Raw genomic sequence first — 18,595 nt, 5'->3', positions numbered from 1 at the left:
CAAGAAAAAGTGACGAGACGAGTCGGGACGGGACGGCATCGAGATGCAATAATCGATAATAGGAAACAAAAGCCAAACGAAATCCAATGCGTCCAAGGAAAACACACAGTATCCGTGAGATAGAGATACAGATGCAGATATGTACTCGGCGACACATGCGAGGAAAAAACGCGATTATTTGCTTAAGTGTAGCTCGATGCGGCTGAAACCGAAAACTCCAGTCGGCCAGATACAGATATAGATGTAGATACAGATACAGATACATACCGATCAGTTGACAATCAATGTTCAAACAATAAAGTCGAAAATGAAATTGAGGAGAAAAAAGCCACACAACTTTCAACGTTTATTTTCACAGATAAAAGATACAAATAGCGCGAGGCAGCGCCTCAGATTCGGATATAGTCAAGCAATCAGTCACTCTGCCAATGTACATACGTACATACTATATTACCTTCTTTGGACCAATGCTCTCTGAAAAGTACTGAGGCTGTTCCCCCATCATCATCGCAATCATTATGTGGCATGTGTATCCGTACCCATCATCCTCCCATTCGCAATCCCAATTACGAGAGCATCTGTGTTGTCGCATTTACAATTCGCAATTACACTTGAGTAAATATCAACATCAGCAACCAGCCAAGACGATGTCTCCAACCTCATCGCAACGCCTTTGCCTTTCTTGGCTGGTGACAATAACCCAAAACCTAATGAGCAATGTATTTTGGCAGAGGAATACGAATGCGCGACGACGAGGCGCGAGGTACACGCAGAAAAAGAGGGTATACAATACGCTTATACATGCTAGCCCATACCAATAAGCCCATAATTTCTTTAAACACGTAAAAAAATAAATCTCTTACCTGCGCGCATATCATTTTGAAATTCAATTTCAGATTAGATTCAATTCACCAAAACAAAAAAGAACAAAAAATTAACAAGAGCAATCACGATTTTACATTAGATTCAATTCACCAAAACAAAAAAGAACAAAAAATTAACAAGAGCAATCACGATTTTACAAATACACTTGCACTGCTGCCAAATTTACCTGATCTTCTTACACACACACACACGCGCACTTGTCCAGCGGAGCACCTTGGCATAAAACCGTTGAAATTTACCGTTAGGACGAAATAAACTGCGCAATTAATTTTGTTGCTCAAGGATCGCATTTGAAAGCAATTAATATTGCATTCTAATACCTATTTAGCCAAGAAATAAGCATAAATTAACGAAATGCATAACCTCTAACCAGCGCGAGTGATAACGGTAAAAACGGTAACGGAGATAACGGTAAACAGCAGAGGTGGCTGCAAAAATGCCGAATTTAAAAATTTTAACGATAAATTCCCGGCAAAACTAATTGAAACCCGACGTAGAACATGTAATTCCGTTAAATATCTCACTTTCAACACCATTCGTAATTCGAAATTAAATTTCAGATTAGCTTCAATTCACAAAAACAAAAAATTAACAAGAGCAATCACGCTTTTACAAATACACTTGCACTGCGGCCTAATTTACCTGCTCTTCTTACACACGTACACACACACACCCGCGCACTTGTCCAGCGGAGCACCCTCGCACACACCGTCGAAATTTACCGTTAGGACGAAATAAACTGCGCAATTAATTTTGTTGCTCAAGGATCGCATTTAAAAGCAATTAATATTGCATTCTAATTACAATTTAGCCACGAAATAAGCATGCATTAACGAAATGCAACACTTTTAACCAGCGCGGGTGAGAACGGTGAAAACGGTAACGGAGATAACGGTAAAAGCAGCGGTTGCTGCAAAAACGCCGAATTTAACCATTTAAACGATAAATTCCAAACAAAACTAATTGAAAACCGACATAGAACATGTAACTCCGTTAAATATCTCACTTTCAACACTATTCGTAACCGATTTTAGCCGAAATTCAATAAATTGCAATTTTCGCGGATGCTGCGTGACGTCTGCAACTCAAGCTTTCGATCAACTGTATTTTTTACATTGCAGTTATCCTTCTCCCCTTTTTCGTAAGAGAGGAATCCCGGCAAGAGAGGCAAATTAAGAGAAACAGTTGCATCTTGGAAATGTATGGAAATACGAATTCAGAAATTGAGTAAATAAATGGGAAAATTCTAAAAAATATTCTGTAACTAAAAATAAAAACTGCTATTATTTAAAACTGAGAATTAGATAAAAGGGAATATTTATTATTTACCAAATATTTGTAACAACAATAATACTACAGCAATAACACTTAGCAACATACATATGTACATATATCAAAATTAAATAAATTATTTGCGCCCAGTGTAGATGCGGGTAATCATTTGAGACTGATACCAGACTCCAATGACGATGACGATCCGCGAGATCGTTTCTGTTTCTGTTGGCGTTGTGATAAATATAAATTGCCTGATAAGGCTTGTGTTTTGCGCTCCGTGAAAACTGTGGGAAAACACCAAAGCACAAAACGCTGGCCAAACAAACCGAATTCCAGCGCAGTCCACACAATCACCGGAGTCCAGGCCAGAGTCTCGGAAAAAGTGAGCCTTTCTCCTTATGCGGAAACAGGCTCGGAAAACGTCATTGAACTGTGACTCATAAAGTCCATTAGATTCCAGGTGATGTTACCTAGTAATACGCCTTTGGACTCATAGCTTCTAGTTGTTTTTTAAGTAACCGGAGCAGTGATCGTATTTCTCTCTGTTTCTGAAATTATTCAAGTTCTTGCATAAAAGTCAGTGTTCATACAGCAACAGGACACCTGTAAGAGATAATAATAATGCACGATCATCAAAACAATGCTAAAAATAGTTTATCTTTAACGTACGCAAAGTATGAATCATGCAGCAGAATACTAACGAAACGCTATCCACCGGGGAACTTTAGATGAACACCTGTAAAGACGTAAACCCGTAAACCCAGGTATGGATCACCTCTTGGAGAATCTCCCCCACTTATCTCAGCCGCACACCTTTGCTTGTCCGCTGACTAAGTGCCGATAGATCTTACACAGCGTTTTTTATTTTATTTGATTTGTTTTTTTAGTTTTTGGACCCGGCACACCCGCACACAGCACCGATACTTTTCACAAAATTCCGCAGATCTCAGATAATGTGAAACCACAATCGAGTTAGCAGAACTTGGTAGTGAGTGTGTTCGACAACGATTTCGAGCGAAGTACTCCACGGCTCCTATCTGCCAGCCCCCTCCTCCGCCCACCGCGCTCGAACACGATCTATATGGTGTATATGGTGTGTATGGTGTGTATATACTACGCTCCAGCTGCTTATCGCTGGAGTAGGCACTTCTCGGGGGTGCTGCGTTGTTTCGGTGGGGGTGGTGGTGGTGCTTGGCTGGGTGGGTGCGATACTCAATGAACGCGCCCGATGACGACTTTGTGGTGCTGGTGCAGTAGTTCAGGGTTTCGATGGTGATTGCCGCTGGTTTCTGCCGACTTAACCCAACTGATTCATGGCCACACGCACAAAAATGTCTTAAGCCCGCTGTGGTCTAGCCCCAAATAAGTTCAACTGATTTTGTGAATAACACTAGCACAGCTTATGGCCAATTGCAAATATTTCCTGTTATTTATATTTATAGAACCCCCATGACTATCGGCTGGTTCTTCGTTGTGCAGATAGGAAACAGCACCCGAACCGAGCGAAAGCCAAAGCCACTGAGCACGATGATGATGCACAATGAACTGTATGGCTGGCTGGCTGGATGGCTGACTGGATGGCCAACGAGAATGAAGAAGTGTAAGTTTGGGGCTACATGTGATTAGATGCTTCTGGCGCCCAGCGGCTATTGACGAAATTAGCACGAAAGAAATGCGGCACGAGGTCTTTCACGCTGGAAAACCCCAAAAACACACACCCAGATACGACAATTGGTCGGTCGGTCGCTGGCCAACTAATGAGCCCTTATCTGAGAAGTCCGCGCAAGACGCTCACAATCGTGAAATCGGGAAGAATGGTGCTTACTTCGGCTGTTCGTTATTCATCACGGGGCAATCAATTTCCGTACGGCATGATTTAGTGATATGACCGCGGTGTTGCATCAAGCGAAAACCAACCAACCATCCATCCATCTATCGATAGCCGCCGTCATAATTCCCGACGCCGCTGTATCATAAAACCCAGTCTCTTTGGGGGAACAAACATACGTATAAGTATGGGCATGGAACCATGGCACATCTACCTGCTTGAAGAAACGCGGCGCGTGCGCTAATCGGCGACAGTTGTCCAACCCAAAAAACTATCTGGAAGCAGTGTATCTGTATCTCGATGGGTGCAGGCGCAGGCGCAGGCCAGTACAATGACCAAAATGATGGCCAGACGCGGTCTCCCTACGAGTGTCGTTGATCCGGCAAAGTCAATTGGTTTCTAACGAGCTTAGCTCCTGTGCAGACAATGTCTGCGTTTTGGGTGTCGCAGTGCCATGAATGGTTGGGCAATAAATGCAATATTAGCCAAGTTAACGGCGATGATGATAAGGAATTAGACAACCTATGGTATGGTATGGGAAATCTCACTAAATAGAAATTAATATTTATTACATATTGATCTGAATTTATTCAACATGATAAAAGCGAAAGATCCCGAAGTCATCATTACGTGTTTTGTACTTAATATCAGTTGATATGGCACCGTATCAGCATGCTGTTTTCAGTTCTTTAAAATTATGATTATGAGAATCTGTATACTTAAATACTTAAGGTATTTCCTCTACATTTATTGTAGGGCCACATTTTATAGCGAATTTTGAACCGAATCCGTATCAAGTGCAGGGGATTTCCCCCAAATCCAATGAATTGGACATTTTCCGCCTAATTCAATCGGTTTACAACAGCCCATTGGGTGGAAAAAGTGGGGGCCCGACCAGCTTTGCCCACTTGTTGTGTCACACACACACATACATATATGTGTACTGGATTTATAGTTTGTATTGGTGGCAATAAACACACAGTCGCTGGTACCCCGTAACCCCAAACACAAGTTGGCGGGGAAATTCACCGAAAAGCAAACTGTGAACTGACGCATTCTACCAGCTAACGCCATTTGTTTGGCCACAAGTCGCGAATACCCTGTTCTTTCCCGGGGCATATTAGTCATCTATTTGATTGCCAGCCAAATATGTTTGCAAAAAAAACAGAATTCTTTCTGTTGCAGCAATTCTCTTATAACGAACAACGAAAGTTTAAGCATTTTATAACACACATAGGAAAAATCCAGGGTATTAGCCACTTGCTCACTTCGCAAAACCTTTGTTCTGCATTGTTATTGTACATTTGTTGTTGCCTTTATTGTTGTTATTAAACAAGCTGTTTGGCTGGTCATAGTTATTGTTCTTTTGCCGTTGGTTTTGCGTTTTTATTTTCGTGACGGGTGCGGGGGGGAAAAGTTTGGGCAAAGCGGAAAACCAAGTGAAAGGTAAAAATATGAGAAAATATAAAATAAATGCGGTGCGCGCCTCTTCAATAACCTTTATCAGGTGGGTGACTGCTATTGTGGGTGGCTTTTGGGTGGCGGCGGGTGCCCAGTCACCTTGACATGTCACTGGTGACAACAGCAATAGCAATAGCAATAGCAACAGCAATAACAATAACACCCTTTAAACACGTTAACAAACAAAACAACACAACCCAGCACAGCAACAACTCACTGGCAAACGGGTGCGAATTAAAACAATTATGGCGCTGGCTTTGCTTTTGCAAATAATAATCCCAAAACGAAAGCGAATTTCAGGCATTGCAGGCCCGTACACTGAGCACATTTTCAGCTGCCAACTGTAGAGGAGGTAGAACATTTCAATATTTATATGTACAAATGTCACGATGAATAGCAGAAAGTAAGAAAGCAATGCCTTCTCCCAAGTCCTCTTGGTAAAATTGATTCTACTGAATGTCGTAGTTTTTCTCTCTGTAAAATATACCCACAACTAAGTGATAAAGCGCGCAATATTATATGGAGCCGGGTGTTGGAAAGAGAGGGGTAGGGGGTATGGTAGTTTTTCAATGTTGAAGAGCAGCGCGTGGGATTTTCAGTTGGCAGCATTGTTAGCTATTTGTTTTATGCTAAGCTAAATGCTAACTAAATGTTGGCAATTAAATGTTAATGTTGCCCCTTCTGCTGGTGCTACTGCTTCTTCTTCTCGTTCGACTTGATATTACTTAGCTGCCACTAGTATTTGCACCGCCAACACTTTCCGTCTCCATTGAAAACGGCAAATTGAAAAGGGAAATTGATACAGAAACTGAAACCGAAACCGAAACTGAAACACTTTGGTTTCTCAGCTGTTTGCATATGGCAAAAATGCAGTGTACGTATATCATATCTGGCTCGCTTTTAATGTTTATTTAACACGCATTGCCATTACCATTATATTGTTGTTATTGTGCTTGCCGTTGGCTGCCATGAAAGTTACTGTTGTTATTGTGTTTATTGTATTTATTGTATTTATTGTGCCACCCACGCGCATGCGCAACCAACTCAAAAAGACAGTGACGCACGCAGCGATGTTTTCCAATAGGTTTCGATGGAAATTTCGCCGGGTTTTTGAACTAAATTCCTGGAAAATATTACATATACAAACTTTGGAGTTAATATTATTAAGATCCTTAGGATCTCTCAAAATGTATCTATGAAAACTTTTACGATAGAATATACCCAAGTGCGGCATAATTTTGCCACTTTTCCGCGAGTTTTCGTTTTTAATCGCTGAACCACTGCGCGAATTTTTCAAGTTCATTATAAACAAAACGTAAATATTATTAAATTGTGTACAAACAGCGCGTTGCACGTGTCGCTGTGTGTGCTAGTGTGCGAGTGCTGTGGTGTGTGTGTGTGGGTGTGTGTGCGTAGGGGCGCGTGTTCGTGTCGGTGTGAGTGCAGAAGTGTGGGTGAGTGGGCGAGTGTATTGAACTCTTGCTGCATTTTTTGCACAATTTCGCCGCCTTTTTTTGCTTTTGCTTGCATTGTATTATTGTGCTCATTTATTTTTATTTTTATCGTTGCGCCTCTGTTGTTACAATTGTTTTGCATTATTTTTCTTCGAGTGGAGGGAGAATCGATCGAATGCATCGATTTTCGGAAGAGATGCTCTTGGAAGGGGGTTGCTGGTCACCTAATTTACATTCTTTCGGCAGCTGACGCACTCTTTCAAATTGACCTCTCGTCTTCTTACTAACATTGAAGTTTTATAGGGCGGTCAACTGTAACGACAAAGTTCTTGCAGAACACTCGAAGAAAAATCGGAGACAAATTTTACAAAATGTACTAGCTAGAAACTACTGAAGTAATAAAGAAAACACGTTAATAATAATGTTATAACGCAAATAAATTGGTGAATAATATAAACCAGAGTTACAGGCAAGCTACATGGTATTTCTTTCGGTGCAATGATGTTAATTTCAATGCTGCTTGATTGCTGATGACGCACCCTGAAAAGGTGAAAGGTGAAAAGGGACCTAAAAGAGACTCGATCGTCTCCGACTTCCGCTCCGGGCACAGCCTAGAGGTTAAGGTTGAGGAACTGGCCAGGAAGTGTCCGCACGGGGGTTAATGGATACGGATATGGTTGGGGATGTTCACAGCTATGGATGAGCACATAACAAACATATGTACATACGTACATACATACATACACACATATGCACACGAAGATCTGGATGTGCATCGCTAGATGATGTGCAAGTGCGACAGAAAGGGCAACAAACATGGCCAGCGTGGCCAATGGCAACGGGATTTGCCCGAAAATCCAAAATGCATCCAGGCAAATGCATATGTGTATGTGGGTGCTACATACAGTGGGCACTCGTGGCACTGACAAGTTGATAACACTGCTTTGTGTTTCATTTTAACTACCTTTAATTTTTGTATCTAGATCTTGGATTCACTTTCTAGAACTTAATTTATCTTTAATGCGGTTACTAGTTTTTATTGTTTTGATATTTTGCAGATATAATATCTAGTTCTAGTTACTAAATAGAGTTTAAATAAATAGAGTGACTGAAATATTAAAAAAATATTGTAAGAAGAGCTACACAAATAATACTCCTTCGGTTATCTAGGATCATGCATCCCTTTCCAGTTGCCAAGTGTCCACTGTACTTCCAATTCCAATAAGATGAGTACGGCCCTCTCGCTCTGCCACACACACACACTCACACACGCACACACACACACACAATGTGTAATCCTATTTGCGCCCAAAAAAAGAAGAAGAAGACAAATTTGAAACGAAGAAGGAGAAGGAAAGAAAATGAAAAGGCAAGCTGCGCTGCCTCCGCTCTCTTTTGTCGTTTCAGAGCGTAAAATTTGAAATGAGAAAAAATGAGAGAATGGTTTTTCTCTCAATTCTTGCGCCGACTGCGCTGCATGCGCGGACAGCGACGCCGACGGCGGCAGCGCGCAGCGTGTATTTATAAATACAACTTTATAAATACAACATCAGTCGATTTTCATCTGCCGAATGTTGCGTTGCGGCTGCGCTGATACAAAATACAAGATACAAAACTCGTGCGCGGCGCTTCAAGAAACCAACTCAAAAGCAGACAAATCAAATTACTAACTTGTGAAAAATATCCAACATAAACAGAATTTCTCAATTCTAATCCTAAAAGAAGAAATTACAAACACGAACTGCATATTTTTTTCAAGTTTTTTTTCAACCACAAACCATTGGGAATTTTTGGAATACCTAAGCTTTAAAGCCAAAGAAGTGTGAAAATTATTAAGTGAACCAAAAAAAAAAAAAAAAGTGCTATCTGAATTAAGTTATCTGACAAAGATCGAAAAACATATATACTAAACCTAAAACATATACTAAACACCAAAAAGCCACCAAAAATCGTTTTTAAAAAGGAACCAAAACTCAAACAGTGCGAAATCCGAAGTTGGAATGCCGTCGCAACTTTTGAACACAATTTCACAACTAAATATCCACTAAGGTAATTTTTTTAATAGTGATTATTTTGGATTATTTTTTTGTTGTTGTTCATTTTGTGATTTGTGTGTGAACAAATTGTTGGATAACCAATCGAGCCGAAAAACATGGATTATCAAAAGGATGAAATTGGAATAGACGTTGGGTCTTCAACCGAGCTGACTTTTTTGTGTTAAATTATTGAGGAAGAATGGGCGAAACTGTTTTAAAATTTAGAAATTTCTAAACTTAGTTTTCAAAAGAAGATAAAAATGGTGCAGCAGTGTAAAATCGGTTTAGATAGCAGAAATAGTTAAAAAAAAGATGAGGTAGTAAAAACATTATAGCCAGTTTAAAACGATCGCTAAACAAATTTCACCGGTGTTTTAAATGGATTTATTTTATTAAATAATCCCAATGCAATATGCAAAGGGGAGTAATATTTTTGGATTATTTTCCTACGTGTGCAATGTTTGAAAACATTTCAATTCAAAGTCCTGTTTCAAGAACCCCTTCCCTTGGTGTTTTGGGTCAAGTTCTGCCTGCAATTAGCCGGGTCAAAAAATTACCCATGGCCAGTGCTAAAACCCTTGAACTTTGACACACACACACAGTCGAGGTCCAGTTCGAAAAGTTCTGTGGTCCGGGGATGATGATGAGACCCCGTTTATAGGGTTTAATGCAGATTGATGATCTGTTTAATATCAATATCACAGGGGTTGTGTTCCATGTCAAACGGTTCACTTCACTTTGGCTTGATTCACTTAGATGGGCGATTAGAAATATGCTTTTTTTTGCTGACCAAGTTTTGTGTTCATTGATAATTCTCAGGGTCATAAAGGTGTGGGTATTCTCGAAAAACCGCCCAACGATTGCCCGCCCCAAGAAATATATATATTTGGGAGGGATTCTTTATCTCAATGACTTTTCATGACTCACGGACAACGAAATTGAAATCAGCCAACCAAAATGAAAGGCCAAACCGAAAGCCAATGGACAACAAACAACTAACACACATTCAACGAAAAAAATATTATATATGTATGAACGTATTGTATGTGTGTGTGTGTGTATGTATATAGCGAACAGTGGGCTCGTTATCGGTAGAAATTTTTGATCAGCCTCTGAGGTTCGTTTCTTTCATTTTTGCTTTTCGGTTAGGATGTTAGGATTTCCAAATTGATCCACCAACCACAGAAACAACGAAAACAATTGGGACACCACTCACACTCATGCTCATAGTCATAGCCTTGATAACGGTGAATGCTAATGAGCGTACCCACATTTCTCACCCACACCCACACACCCACACGCACATGCGCACACACTGAAATTCTAGATAAGAGCAGCAGCAGCATTGCCAGATGCGTATTGAATTCAATTCTTCGCACCTTTCTGCGGATGCACTTGCCACTTGCAACAGTCGCCTATTCTTCTAACTCGCTCTTCCCACGAACGCAACTCGATTTCCAATAGCTTTCGGCTTCTGTTTTTCCTAGTTTTTCTGTTTCCATTCCTCTCACCCATTGCATTGTTTACTTTCCTGGATCTCGAGCGATCAGCTGTTTATATGGGACTCGAGATTTAGTTTAGTATTACGCGACAATGACAATCGAAGACTGGGGAATGCGGGGACTATTGATTTTCTGTTATTATTCCAAGTTTTTCCCTATACCAAGTTTTTCAGAAAGGCATTTGTTTACGCGTGACATATTTGATTTCTCTCCATCTTTAGCTTTTCATAAAGCTTTTAATTGCATTTAGGATACAATTCTAAAATCACATCAGTTAGTGTTGGCAAATCCTTTGATTGTTGTGACAAATCTTGGGCTGTCTTCTCGAAAATGAGCTTCTCTCTTTGAACAATGATTGCAATTATGCAATTCTTTTTGTGCAAGGTTTTCAATGCAATGCAAGAGTATCAGTTGATAATACGAGTAGGTTTGATACACTTTCTCTAACTTCCAATTATTATACTATTTTAAGCACTTGTTCAAGTGTTTTGAACATGTCGATAGAGTGTTGTTAAATGTGCTTTTCCCCCATCTCTAAAAGTCCTTTCTTCTTTCGGATTCTTCTCCACCTTTAGCTCAGTTGACTAGCCTTTGGAAAGATGCTCGCCGCACAGCAGCAACAGCAGCAGCAGCACAACAACAGCACAGCGGAATCGGAAATGGAGCGCCAGCGGCGGGACTCCACCACATCGGAGTCCTCGCTGGAGCACCTGGATCTGGGCCGCACGCCCAAGAAGCTGGGCGGCAACAGTGGCGCCACACAGACCACATCCACGCCACACGAGCTGACGACGGTGGCGTCGTCGCGCAAGCGTAAACTTCGCCATTTGCAACTGAATCACCATCAACAGCAGCACTCGGAACTGCTGAGCGATGAGGACGAGTCGGCGGCGGCGGAGGAGGAGGAGGACGAAGAGGAGGATGATGACCAGTTGACCGCCTTAGGATCGAGAAGTCTGGGACGGCACAAGCAGCGGCGCAGTGGTGGCGCCTCCACCCAGGCCTCCATTGTGGTGGACTACAGCAGTGGCGATGCCAGTTCGCTGCGCAAGAAATTCCGTCTGAATCGCTCGGCGGCCAGTCTCTCGGAGTCGGGATTCGTGGACGCCAGCAGCACCACTGGCCACAGTGGCTATCTGGGTAACAGCAGCAGCAGCACAACCAACACAACTGCCACCAGCGGTGTGGGTGTGGGCACTGCTGGCGCAGTGGCTCCCTCGCCAGTCGGCGGAGCAGCGATCACGCCAGCATCCAGCAGCAGCAGCAGTGGCAGCAGCAGCGGCGGATCCGGTGGCTCCTCGCCCCAGGGCCTGTGCCTGTCCAGCGGCGAGTCGGGCATCGGTGCCGGCGACGAGCATATGAAATACCTTTGCCCCATCTGCGAGGTGGTCTCGGCCACGCCGCACGAGTTCACCAATCACATCCGGTGCCACAATTACGCCAACGGCGACACGGAGAACTTCACCTGCCGCATTTGCTCCAAGGTGAGTCATTGTTTCCATTCAAATATGCCCTTTGTTTTGCAATAGATTAGAAATAGAAGCTGAATCCTTGCCAAAACGAATCTCATTCGAAGATATCCATATATTCCATATATGTAGCTTAAGTAGTTGCGATGCACCCTTTAAGTCGATACATAGACAGGTGTACTAGGAGCCTAGGTTATTAACCCCCCGATCGCCTGATTACTCACTCACCTGTTCTTCATTTCTCCCGCCTTCTCTCTTCTCGCCGAACAAATTGATGCCCTGAAAACAGGTGCTATCCTCGGCTTCATCCCTGGACAGACACGTGCTGGTGCACACGGGCGAGCGGCCCTTCAACTGCCGCTACTGCCACCTGACGTTCACCACCAATGGCAACATGCACCGCCACATGCGCACCCATAAGCAGCATCAGGTTGCACAGTCACAGTCGCAGCAGTCGCAGTCGCAGCAGCAGCAGTCGCAGCAGCAACAGTCACAGCAGCAGCGGCGACAGCAGCAACATCAGCAGTCGCAGCAGCAGCAGCAGCAGAATCCCGCCCAGCAGCAACTGGTGGCCAGCGCGTTATCCGGACGAGCGGAGAGCTACGAGAGCGATGCCAGCTGCTCCACGGACACGTCCAGTGGACATAGTCACAGTCGCAGCAGCAGTTCCCTCAACCACAACAATAACCACAACCACAACCACAACAACAACAACAACTCGCACAAGACTAACAACAACCTGAAGGACGTGGAGGAGTTGGAGCTGCCGGCCGAGGATCAGGACTCGGAGAGCAAGCAGCGTCGCCTGAAGACCACCATCAACAACAACATCATTGACAGTGAGCAGCAGCAGCAGGAGGATATGGACGACGAGGAGGAGGCCGACGATGCGGACGTGGCCATGCTAACCAGCACACCCGATGTCGCCACACTTCTGGCCGGAGCCAGTGCATCCGGCGCCGCCTCGCGCTCCCCCTCACCATCGCCATCCGCCTCGCCGGCCCTGCTGCTCAGCTGTCCCGCCTGCGGAGCCTCCGATTTCGAGACCCTGCCCGCTCTGTGCGCCCACTTGGATGCGCGGCACTCGGACATACCCGCCAAGTGTCGCGACTGCGAGGTGATCTTCGCCAGCCATCGTCAGCTGCAGGCGCACTGTTGCCGCTTGCCCGCCGCCCTGGGCGGTGTCCTACCGCCGCTACTGGGTGCCAGCAGTTCGCCATTGCACAACGAGGAGCCGGAGGATGAGGGGCACGTGGACGATGAGGAGCTCGAGCAGAAGGACAGAATAGCGTGTCAGAGCGAGGACTTTTTCCATCAGCTGTATCTGAAGCAGAAGACGGCCAATGGTGGCGGCGGGGCCATCTCGCATCCGCCGTCGCCCATCAAACACGAGCCGGCGGACAGCAAGGATCTGGCCGACATCCAGAGCATCCTCAACATGACCAGCTCCAGTTCCAGTTTCCTGCGCAACTTCGAGCAGTCGGTGAACACGCCCAGCTCGAGTCAGTACAGCCTGGACGGCCGGGATCAGGAGGAGGAGGCCCAGGACGCCTTCACCTCGGAGTTCCGTCGCATGAAGCTGCGCGGCGAGTTCCCCTGCAAGCTCTGCGCCGCCGTGTTCCCCAATCTTCGCGCCCTCAAGGGCCACAATCGGGTGCATCTGGGCGCCGTGGGTCCCGCCGGACCCTTTCGCTGCAACATGTGTCCCTATGCCGTGTGCGACAAGGCCGCCCTGGTGCGGCACATGCGCACCCACAACGGCGATCGGCCGTACGAGTGCGCCGTGTGCAACTACGCCTTCACCACCAAGGCGAACTGCGAGCGCCACCTGAGGAATCGCCATGGCAAGACCAGTCGCGAGGAGGTCAAGCGAAACATTGTCTACCATCCGGCGGAGGATGCTGGCTGCGAGGATGGCAAATCCCGCCTGGGCGAAGACCTGGCGGACATGAGTTTCCGCTCGATCAGTCCCACGCCACCACCGCCGCCGGTGAACGAGAGCAGCTCCCAGCTGAAGCACATGCTGCTCGGCGAGAATCCCCTAGCTCCGGTCACCCAACAGCCGCCGCTGAAGATCCAGGTGAAGAGCCTCGACCAATTGGTGGACAAGAAGCCAGCTGCACCAGCTCCCCAGCAACAGCAGCAGCAGCAGCAGCAGGAGAAGAGTGGCGCTGCCCTGGACTTCAGCATGGATGTTTTGGATCTCAGCAAGAAGCCAACTGGCGGCGCATCACTGACGCCCGCTGTCACGCCCACACCGACGCCCGCTGCAGTTGCTCCAGTGGCGCCTGGCGGCGTTGGAGCACCTGATCTGGCCGCCGCCATTGAGCAGCAACAGTTGCTGCTCGCGCAGCAGCAACTCTTCGGCGCTGGCGGAGAGTACATGCAACAGATATTCCGCAGCCTTATGTTCCAATCGCAGACGCCGGGATTCCCCTTCTTTCCCTTCATGGCACCGCCGCCGCCGCAAGCCAATCCCGAGAAGCCACCGCTGGTGAGCCCGCCCAGCCGCCTCAATCCCATGCCTGTGGGCGTGGGCGTCGGCGTGCCAGTGCCACCCGGTGGTCCCGTCAAGATGGTCATCAAGAACGGCGTCCTCATGCCCAAGCAGAAGCAGCGACGCTACCGCACCGAGCGTCCCTTCGCCTGCGAGCACTGCTCGGCGAGATTCACGCTGCGCTCGAACATGGAGCGCCATGTGAAGCAGCAGCATCCGCAGTTCTACGCCCAACGGCAGCGCAGTGGCCACCATGTGATGCGTGGCAGGGGTGCCTCCAGTGCCGCCGCCGCTGCTGCCGCCGCCGCAGCAGCTGCCGCTGCCATGGGTCCGGGATCCTCCGGTTCCGGCAGCAATCACCATCACGGCCATGGCCACGGTTCCCATGGACATGCTCCCATCTCGGAGCAGGTCAAGTACGCCATACTGGCCCAGCAGCTGAAGGCGCACAAGAACACCGATCTGCTGCAGCAGGCTTTGGCCCACGGCTCCAGCAGTGTGGCCGGCAATCCACTGCTGCACTTCGGCTACCCACTGACCAATCCCAGCCCGCTGCTCAATGGCAGCCAGGGCAATGGCCAGGCCACGGCCATGGATGACGACGAGCCCAAGTTGATCATTGACGAGGACGAGAACGAGCATGACCATGAGATGGAAGCGGAGGCGGAGGACGTGGATGACTTCGAAGAGGATGAAGACGAGGAGGAGATGGATGAGCCGGAGGATGAGCCGGAGCTGATTCTAGACGAGCAGCCGGCCGAAAAGGAAGCCGAGGAGGAGCAGGAGCTGCCCAAGCCGCTCGACCTCTTGGCCTCCAAGGAGGCGGCGCAAAAAATGGCCGAAACCATTTTGGAGCAGGCCATCAAGGCGGGCAAGCCATCGACTCCCCCGCCCGCCAAGGAGAATGCCCCGCCAGCCAATCCCATCGTGGCCACCACCATGCAGGAGCCAGCCACCACTCCACCCAGTACCAATGCCAGCAGTTTGAAAACGATGATCGCCCAAGCCGAATCGGTGGGTAAGTCCCTCAAGGAAGTGGCCAGTTCGCCGTTCAAGGACGAGTCGCAGGACCTGGTGCCGGTGGCCAAGCTGGTGGACAATGCCACCAGCCAGAACATGGGCTTTAACAGCTATTTCCGCCCCAGCGACGTGGCCAACCACATGGAGCAGAGCGACGAGGAGGGCCTGGTGGCCTCCGGCAGCGCCAGCGAGAGCAACAACAGCGGCACCGAGGACGTCACCAGCAGCAGCTCCAGCAGCGAGCCCAAGAAGAAGTCCGCCTACAGCCTGGCGCCCAACCGCGTCTCCTGTCCCTACTGCCAGCGCATGTTCCCATGGAGCAGCTCGCTGCGCCGCCACATCCTCACCCACACCGGCCAGAAGCCGTTCAAGTGCTCGCACTGCCCGCTGCTGTTCACCACCAAGAGCAACTGCGACCGCCATCTGCTGCGCAAGCACGGCAATGTGGAGTCGGCCATGTCCGTGTATGTGCCCACCGAGGATGTGAGTGAGCCGATACCCGTGCCCAAGTCCGTCGAGGAGATCGAGCTGGAGGAGCAGCGGCGCCGCCAGGAGGCGGAGCGCGAGAAGGAGCTGGAGCTGGAGCGCGAACGGGAGTTGGAGCGGGAGCGAGAGCTGGAACGCGAGCGAGAGTTGGAGAAGGAGAAGGAGCGCGAGCGCCAGCAGCTCATCCAAAAGCTGGCGGCTCAGATGAATGCCGCTGCTGCCGCTGCCGCCGTCGCAGCCGCCACCACGGCGGGCAATGGCAGTGGAAGTGGAAGTGGCAATGCAAGTGGAGCGAATGGACCGGGACCGATTGGAGATGCCATGGCTGGCGGAGATCTGCCCTACAAGTGCCACCTGTGCGAGGGCTCGTTTGCCGAGCGTGTGCAGTGCCTGGAGCACATCAAGCAGGCTCACGCCCACGAGTTCGCCCTGCTCGTGGCCAAGGGTGCCATCGAGAACGAGCCGCTGGAGGCTAATCCCCACCAGCTGCTGCTCCCATCGCAGCAGCAGGCGGTGCACTCCGACGACGAGGCAGCGAATGGCGGCAACAGAGGCAAGTATCCGGACTACAGCAACCGCAAGGTGATCTGCGCCTTCTGCGTGCGTCGCTTCTGGTCGACGGAGGATCTGCGTCGCCACATGCGCACCCATTCCGGCGAGCGGCCATTCCAGTGCGACATCTGCCTGAGGAAGTTCACCCTCAAGCACAGCATGCTGCGGCACATGAAGAAGCACAGCGGCAGGGCCCACAATGGGGATACACCCGGCTCCGATTGCTCCGACGACGAGCAGGTGAGCAGCCCGCCCAGCACACCGCTGCCACCCACTGTCCAGCACAGCAGCACGCCGGCCGGCGCCAACAACAACAATAGCTGCCACAATAACAACAATAACACCAGCAACAACAATAACAATAACAATGGCAGCTCCAAGCTGGGCCTGAAGCTCCACGACCTGCTGGACAAGGCCAGCGAGTGGCGGGCCAGTCGCCTGGGCGAGCACAAGGAGAACATGGGCGAGGCCACGCCCTCGGGAGCAGCCGTCGCCGGCTCGGACCTGATCGGCAATCTGCTGGGCATCAGCGACCAGGGCATTCTCAACAAGCTGCTCTCCTCCGCCGACGAGGCGGCCAAGCTTCTGGGTGTGGACAACAAGTGAACTGAGCAGCTTGAGTGGAGCAACTTGGGTGGAGCAACTTGGGTGGAGCAGCTTGAGTGGAGCCACTTGAGTGGAGCAACCTAGAGCCATAAATTCGGAAGTAGCAGCAGTAGCCGCAGCTTAACACCGCCTTACATATACCAAAGCTTAAATAGTTTTCATTAATGGTAGTCTATTTAAAAAAACAAGAAAAACGAAGAAAAACCAAAACGCAAGTGAAAGTGAAAACCTGATTAGAGTGTAAAACAGGAGTGCGTTTAAAAACAGCTCGATTATTTGAATGTAGGAGTCACAGGCTCAGGATATACAGAGGGAGAAAAAAGGAGCTACAACTGGACACGCCTGTTTTGCAGAGTTTATAAGCATATTTTGGGGAGACCTCTTAATTTTTTTTTTTGTTTTTTTTGTTGCCAACCCCTATGTTAAGCGGTCCAACCAACAAACCACAAGCTAATCAAAATCTTTGGAGACAAACACTATTTTTTTGACAATTTTTTTCCTAGCTATACAATTAATTATACATATTTTACAATTAGCCGTAAGTAGCTGCAATGACAAAAACAAAGCAAACACACAAAGAAAAACCCAAAAAAAAAACGCAAAAAAAAACACTGAAAACAACGAACATTTGAGCATGACAAGAAAAAGACTTGACACTGAAAAAAAAACAAATATACACACTTAAAATAGTAATAAAGTAATATACGTATAATGTACATTGAAAGAGGCCTTGAGAACCGCAGTGTGGCTTAAACCTAGTTATAAAGTGCAGGATGCAGGATGCAGAATGCAGGATGCAGGATGCAGGATGTAGGATGCAAACGAAATGAAACGAAATTTTGCTGCTTGCAAGTAAGGATAGTCAGGTAGTTGTAAGACTAGGCTTAGACACATTTTTTTTTAAGGATCCTATTTAACGAAACTCATTCATTGCTGTAGCCTATGAAAAACACAAACAAACACACACGCATTGAAACACATATTAAACATATAGCTATTTAAATATATATACGAAAAGAAAAAGCATGATGATATAATTAAATTAGTGGACTTCTTACAGCAATAACCAAAGCATTTCGCGTTTGTAGCGTTGTTTAAGCTAAACGAAAATAAACGAAATTACATTTACCCAATGCATGCCTATATATACACACAACATATTTATAAAAACAAAAGACAAGCACACAGCAACTATATTATATGAAATATATGGTTCTATTTAATGTGGATGCAGCAGCAGAACTACTGAACAAATTAAACTATGTACTTAGCGATTATGAATGTACTTAAAACTGTACTGTAAAAGTGTACTTAATTGTAAACTCAGAAAGACACACGCAACGAGAATGGATTACAAATTGAATTCTAATAAAATAACGATGAAAGAACAAATAATCGCTGGTGTTTTCATTTTCTTTACATTTTCTTTATTCCTCTTATTCATCAACATGAATTCGTTACTTTAAAGGCAACGAAACTTTTAAATTTGGCGGCAAAAAGTGTGCCCATATGTAAGGAATGCAT

The 18,595-nt window shown here is 46.9% G+C and overlaps 1 protein-coding gene across 1 annotated transcript; it reads left to right on the top strand.

Moving 5' to 3' along the window:
• Positions 1–8,475: 8,475 nt before the first annotated feature.
• On the top strand, positions 8,476–18,547 carry LOC122625201 (zinc finger protein 236). Its single transcript, XM_043805191.1, has 3 exons — positions 8,476–8,952; positions 11,017–11,925; positions 12,200–18,547. The coding sequence occupies exons 2-3, from the start codon at positions 11,041–11,043 to the stop codon at positions 17,069–17,071; spliced, it is 5,757 nt and encodes a 1,918-aa protein (XP_043661126.1). The 5' UTR covers positions 8,476–8,952; positions 11,017–11,040; the 3' UTR covers positions 17,072–18,547.
• Positions 18,548–18,595: the final 48 nt, after the last annotated feature.

This window comes from Drosophila teissieri, chromosome X, assembly GCF_016746235.2.
Source record: "Drosophila teissieri strain GT53w chromosome X, Prin_Dtei_1.1, whole genome shotgun sequence".
Classification (NCBI taxonomy): Eukaryota; Metazoa; Arthropoda; class Insecta; order Diptera; family Drosophilidae; genus Drosophila; species Drosophila teissieri.
This window is presented reverse-complemented; position numbering and strand designations above follow the sequence as displayed.

What these genes read in the sequence shown, in the direction of transcription:
- LOC122625201 (XM_043805191.1), top strand. Translation starts at nt 11,041, where the DNA reads ATGCTCGCCGCACAGCAGCAACAGCAGCAGCAGCACAACAACAGCACA. An exon ending in CCTGCCGCATTTGCTCCAAG is followed by an intron (nt 11,926 to 12,199) that starts GTGAGTCATTGT and finishes CCCTGAAAACAG; the next exon opens with GTGCTATCCTCGGCTTCATC.